Source organism: Lolium perenne, chromosome 5 (genome assembly GCF_019359855.2).
Source record: "Lolium perenne isolate Kyuss_39 chromosome 5, Kyuss_2.0, whole genome shotgun sequence".
Lineage (NCBI taxonomy): Eukaryota > Viridiplantae > Streptophyta > Magnoliopsida > Poales > Poaceae > Lolium > Lolium perenne.
In genome coordinates, this window is record NC_067248.2 from 121435391 (window position 1) to 121442141 (window position 6751).

At 52.3% G+C, this 6751-nt stretch overlaps 1 protein-coding gene across 1 annotated transcript; it reads left to right on the plus strand.

The window, feature by feature from the left end:
- The first annotated feature begins 294 nt into the window (after positions 1 to 294).
- On the plus strand, positions 295 to 1161 carry LOC127299762 (NDR1/HIN1-like protein 10). The gene has a single exon (XM_051329809.2). It carries the CDS (start codon positions 384 to 386, stop codon positions 978 to 980), a length of 597 nt encoding a protein of 198 aa, XP_051185769.1. The 5' UTR covers positions 295 to 383; the 3' UTR covers positions 981 to 1161.
- Positions 1162 to 6751: the final 5590 nt, after the last annotated feature.

Consider the following 6751-nt stretch of genomic DNA (forward strand, 5'->3'; position numbering starts at 1 on the left):
AGGGAAACGTTCCAGTCAACTCAAGGCACCACCTGGCTTTCTTTTCCATTCTTGCACAACTTTTGATTCTTGCACATTACATTGCATTTGTCTGAAGAAAGAATATCGTCCTGCATTATGATTATGGTATCACGTTGTTGACAGCAATGCTCGAGGTCGAGGCATAGACAATGACTTGAGGGCAAGTCAATCGCCAAGTCTTCGCTAGGAAGAAATTTTATATTCTGGCTCATTGCCGTGTACACGCGGTTTATGTTTGTTCCCTGATGCTTCCAACGAGCCCCCACACGGCCCAAAAGACGAAATATAAGCGCCCCAACGGCTGTCCCTCACCTCCCTCCCTCTACCCGTTGACCCACGGCGACCTCCTCCTCCGGCCAGCCATGTCCAAAGAGAAGTCCTGCTGCGGCAGCCTGTTCACCTTCATCATCGGCGTCGGCTTCGTCATCCTCATCTACTGGGCCATCTTCCAGCCCCACCACATCCGCGCCACGGTCGTCTCCGCCGCGCTCACCAACCTCACCGTGGCCGCCAACAACGCCACCGTCTCCTACCGCCTCGCCGTCACCCTCGACCTCTACAACCCCAGCCTCCGCGTCGGCATCTACTACGACTCCCTCGAACCCGAGCTCCGCGCCCGCGGCGGCGCCTCCCTCGGCGGCCCAGCCACCTCTTCCCCGGCCGAGTTCTTGCAGCGTCGGAAGAGCCGCGACACCGTCAGCCTGGAGTTCGACGGGACCACCGGCGTTGGCGTCCCCAGCGACGTCGCCGGGCAGCTGAAGAAGGAGGCGGGCTCCGGGGCGGTGAGCTTTGAGGTGGCGGTGGATGGGCGGGTGCGGTACAGGTTCGCCAGCATCAAGATTCGGCAGAAGCCCAAGATTTGGTGCGCGCTGACGGTAAATGTCAAGCCGGAGGGCAGCAGCAGCGGCAGCGTCGGCGGCGCCCTCGACTCCGCCCACCGCTGCAGCGTCAAGTACTGATCGAAGCTTCGTGTGCACTTCCTCCTCTCGCTGGAGTCGTCTTGCTCGGAGATCCCTCGGTGTCCCAGATTCATGTTGGTTTGATTTCTGCAAATATTCGTAGTGTTCGTGGGATGTGTTTGATTGTTCATTTAGGATTGTTTCACTATCATTGAATATTGATTACATTCTTGAGGATTCATTGACGGTTGACTGGATGATTACGACCTTTGAGGATTATTGAAGTATATATAAATGTCCCATTTCGAGTTTACAGCCTTGCGCAATGCGCATCATGTTCCTTCCTCCCACGGCCAGTCCTGGATAATTGCCAGATCTTTATAAGATTCAGTTCAAGAACCCAGAGAAAAAACAATTCTGACTCACCGAGTAATGAAAACAGGGATGTGCGCTAGCACTATCGACTCGAATACTTTTTTTAACAACTTAAACAAATTTTATTCATTGCAAACTAATGTTACATCCTCTAGCAAAAAATTAAACAGACGAAGAAGATGCCCTGGCCTCTCTAGCTAGTTCACATGCCACTACATTTGCATCTCTCGAAACAAGACAAAAAGAGATTTTATTAAAATCACATGCAGTATGGTAGCCGTCATCAAAAACCACAGCTGCCACTTCGTGGTTGATAGCTTCGTTTTTAATAGTTTCCACCACCTATGAGCAATCTGGCATGATTATTAGTCTGTTGGAACCAACAGATTGTGCAAGACTCAAGCCTTGCTTTAGTGCATGGGCTTCAGCTGACACTGCATCCACCACATGTTTAATCTTGGCATTACATGCCGTCATGAACTAATCCTTGGTGTCACAAATAACAACCCTAACAGCATCTCAAGCAGATACGGCATATTTGCCAAAACTGCATAATAACCGCCCGTATGCAGTTTAGGGCTAAAAAAACACTCCGAGTAGATCCCGCATATCGACCAAACCTGCAAATATTTTTCCAGGCGCCGGCTTCCGCGCTCGCCAAACCTACATATATGTAGGTTTCGCGGCCGGATGCAGATCGATCTGCATCGCGTGCAAGGCGTTAGCGCGAAGGAAAATCCCCCTCTCCTTTCTTCCCGCGCGTCGTCGTTGCCGCCGGATTCCACCTCGCCGTGGCTTGCTAGCGCAGCCATGGCGGCACCTACCTCTGGGAGCGTGCCCCTCTCCGCTGCGCAGGGCGAATCGACTGCCGCCGCGAACCCTACCGCCAGATCCACCGCCGTCGCCCAGCTCGCTCCCCGCGCCGTGGAGGAAGCGGCCAAGCGCAAGCGGCTGGCCACACATGTCCTCGCGTCGTCAGCCGCCGCCAAGCTCGCTCCCCCACCAAGGACCGCGGTGAGGAAGGCCCCCAGCAAGAAGCCCGCGCCAAAGAAGGCCGCTGCCAAGAAGCCGCCGCTGAAGAAGAAGGCTTCGATGGCGGCCTTGATGACTGCGCCAGCGGCCCCACTCATCCGCCAGCCGATGGCAACGACATGACAAGGTAAATTTTTTTCCCTCTTTCAACTTGCCGGCGGCGGTGAACACGCGGCAGCTGACACTCCCCCTCGCAGCCGCGCGGCGAACGAGTCGTTCGTCGACATGCTCAACTCGGCGACGATCGACATCGACACGACACCACTCGGCGGTGATGAGTACGACGAGGCCGCGATGGACTACGAGATGAGGCCCGAGTCCGACGAGGAGGAAGCCGCAGAAGGGTGCGAGGAGGAAGCTGCGGAGGAGATCACTCAAGAGGAAGATGCCGATGTGTTGATCAACCCCGCCCCTGCCCCGAAGAAGGTCTCGATCTGCACGGCCAACTACAGCGAGGTGGAAGACACATCTCTGATTAGGGCGTGGGAGTCGGTGTCAATCGATGCCGTGACCGGCACCGATCAGACCGGCAAGCGGTACTGGCACAAGATTGAGGATGCGTTCTTCCAGAACATGCCGCCCAATGCATTGACGGCATCGCGCACCTACCGATCTTTGCAAGGTCGATGGGACGCCATCGAGAACACGGTGAGCCGTTGGAGTGACTGCCTGGAGCAAGTGAGGAATGCTCCTCCAAGCGGCACCGACGTCGATGATTGGGATGCCATTGCAATGGAGAGGTACAAGCAGATGCCGGCATCAAAAGGAAAGGCGTTCTCGCTACACCATTGCTGGAAGCTGCTCGAGCATAGCGAGAAGTGGAAGCTGCGGGACAAGGAAGCACCACCGGCGAGGGGAGACCTTGAGCGATTGGATGATGACGAGGATGATGTGATCGCAACTAAGAGAAACTCGGGGAGGCCGGATGGAAACAAGAGGGCTAAAGACAAGTTGAGGAAGGAAGCCGAGGCCGCCGGTTTGAGAGACAAGATCGAAGAGATGCTGAGGTCCAAGGAGCTGCTCGTGAACAATTCCTTGGCGGAGAAGAGGGCTATAGCCGAGATGAAGAGCCAAGAGAAGCAAGCCAAGTGGGATATCCTTCGACAAGATGAGATGCGTAAGACATCCGTGGAGGAGAAGAGGGCTATGGCCGAGGAGAATCGTGCCATGGCCGAGCTCATCGCACAGGAGAACAAAGTGATGATGATGGATCCATCCACCATGGATGCCTTCACCAAGGAATGGTGGGACTTGTCAAGGATGGAGATCTTGGCAAGAAGGAGAGCAGCGGCGGTGGCTCGAGCTGCTTGGGAGGAGGCGGCGTCGACGGCGGCAGCTGCAACGGCGAATGGTGGTGATGGTGGCGTCAACAACTTGCTGTCGGCTTGATCTTCATTGATTTGCATTGCCGGTACCTTTTTTGCCTCGCATTGTCATCGTGAACACTTGTGTCATTTCGTCGAACACATGTGTCGCGATGTAAGGGTATTTTACCCTTATCCATTATTTTGGTAACAATGACACCGTGCTAGAGTGTTTGTTCTAATACATGTTTATAAGGTTCATCCCAGGTATTAGCCAAAGAGGCATAAATGGTGTATCAATGGAACAAGAAGGCTAAAGGAGACCCCCTCCCCACTTCGACAACAATCAAAAAGGGGTCTACTGCATCCTGCCGGTCAGACACCCGGTCGGACCGGCCCCTGCGCCGGCCAGTTCCGGTCAGTCGCCCGGTCGGACCGGGTGAAGGGCCGGGCGCCCCGGCGCCAACCGGCTCCTGCGCTAATGCCATCCGGGAGGACTACTGCAGGATATTGATCTGCCCCGGTCACGGCCCGGTCAGCCGCCCGGTTTGGACCGGCCGGTTCCGGTCAAGCGCCCAGTCGAACCGGGTGCAGGGCCGGGTGCCCCGGCGCCAACCGGCTCCTGCACTGTTGCCATCCGGGAGGACTACTACGAGACAATTCCCTGATCCGGTCTCGGTCTGGCCCACACTCCGGTTTGGACCGGCTGGTCCGGTCCCTGGCCCGGTCTGACCGGGCCCTGCGCTGGACGGCCCGGTCCCTGGTCCGGTTGACCGGGTTCCTCGGGGAAAAAGCTGAGGTGGCAAGTGGTCAACGGCTATATTTCAAGTGACACTATATATACCCCTTCTTCTACCTCTGAAGGGGTAGGCACTACACTACAAGTTGTTCTTGAGCTCTCTCTCTCTCATACTCCATTGTTAGAAACACCAAAAGCCTCAGATCTCCCTCCTCCTCCACCCAAACTCAAATCCCTCCGGGGAAACGATAGAGGAGGACCCGATCTACTGTTCTACCAAGCCAAATCTTATTCCCCCTTGTATTTATCAAGAAACTTGCTCTCTAGGGTTCCTTGGAAACCCTAGGTGGGCAAGAGAGGTCCAGAAGCATCCGGGCTGTGGATTTGCTTCTTACAAGATTGTGAAGGTTTGGAGGCTACCTCAAAGTCTACCACAAGTGAGTGAGCTATTTGTTCGTGGGATAGGCTCCGGAGAATAGGGTGATCCTTCGTGGCGTGGGGAATCCTTCGTGGGACCTCCACCCCTCCAAACGTGACGTACCTTCTTGCAAAGGAAGGGAACACGGGAATAAACCCTCGTCTCTGCGTGCTATCAGTTATCTCTAACCGAACTCCTTACTTGTGATATAACTACATGTGAGATCCTTCGTGCTTGAGTTACTTGTATCCTCATATAGGTTGCTTCACCTAGTTTGCATTAGGCTCATCGTTATATTCCGCAAAGCCTAATATTGCAAAGAAAGAATTAAAATTTGTAGAAACCTATTCACCCCCCTCTAGGTTTACCATCTCTGAACTTTCAATTGGTATCAGAGCCTGGACTCTTTTCAAGGGCCTCACAGCCTTAAGAGTGAGATGGATAAACTATTCGAGGGTCTGGATGAAAATTCTAACCTTTCGGTTAAGGAGATGAAATCCAGATTCTTGGCATATGATGCTGAGAAAAAGAAAAAGGAGGATGAGGTCCAAAGCCAAATGGCACAAATGACTGCCATGCTTAAGAGCCTGACTAGTGGAACCTCTAGTGGGACTTCGGTTCCTCCGGAAGGTTTCCATCAACTCAATCATGACTATCCCAAAAACACTTCACCCATGCCTCATATAAACCATAGTGGGAATGTTCCCCATTTTGATGGAACTCACTTTCCTTTTTGGAAATCTTCTATGGAAGCTCATATTCACAGCTGTAGTGTGGAGTTATGAGAGATCATTGTTGATGAATACCGGAAACCACAAGATCCCGCTCGGTTGTCCTCCACCAAATTCTACAACCGTGAACTCAATGCCTCCGCACGTGACAAGATTAGGAGTGGCCTCAACTGCAAGCTCCTTGATCAAGTCAATGACATTGACTCCGCTAAAGATTTGTGGGATCGAATCGTAGTACTCCAAGAGGGAACCGATTTGATCCAATTAGCTCTTTACAAGGTCCGCAAAGCAAGAGGCCACTATGTTCATGATTAGAGAAGGAGAATCCGTGGCCGATGCCTATGCAAGGCTTGGTGCTCTTAGAGTGAAGGTCAAGGGACTAGGATGTGAGAAATACAATGACGGCTTTGAGATGAATGAAGGATTCATAAAGTCCAAGGTCATTGCCATGATTGCCGTCAAGCAAAAAGACACCAACCTTGCACTCAACTTGCAAATCATTACCAAGAGTGTCGATCTGAACGCAGATGATCTAGTCTCCTATGTGGCTGCCAATGAGAACATGGCCAAGACAGGAGAAAGGCTCATGGCAATGAACCGTGTTGATGAAGCCTCACACAACCATGAAGCCTCACACAACCTTTCCCTCAAATCTAGAGCTGACCATGGAAGAGAAGAAGTCTATGAAATTGAAGAAGATGAAGAGATGACTTCAACTAGTGACATTGCTACAGACTTTGCTTTCTTTGCCAAGAAATACAAGGCAAAGTTTCCAATGCTCCTCAATGAGAAGAAGAAGAGAACCTTCTACAACTGTGATGAAGATAGCCACTTTGCAAATGAGTGCCCTTATGAGAAAAGGGTAGACAAGTCAAAGTTTGTCAAAGGGATCAAGCCAAGATTGAAGCCAAACCCAATCAACGATCGATACAAGAAGAACAAGGGAAGAGCCTTTGTTTGGGCCGAGTACATGTCCGATGAAGAAGAGGAAGATGAGGAGAAGGAGGCCGGAGTGGCCGGTTTGGCTTTCTCCAAGCCCGGGTCACTCTTCACATATGACTACTCCAAGGATTACTCCACGGAGAATGATGGTGGTTCTTCCTTCATGGAAAGAACAACTCAAGATGATGACTCCGATGACTCTCCCTCCTCTACAATCGTTGGCTCTTGTCTAATGGCAAGAGAAACAAAGGTAATGGAATCCCCACCTTCCTTATCTAGTGTTCTTGATG

Coding starts and splice junctions, on each gene's coding strand:
- LOC127299762 (XM_051329809.2), top strand. CDS start 384: ATGTCCAAAGAGAAGTCCTGCTGCGGCAGCCTGTTCACCTTCATCATC.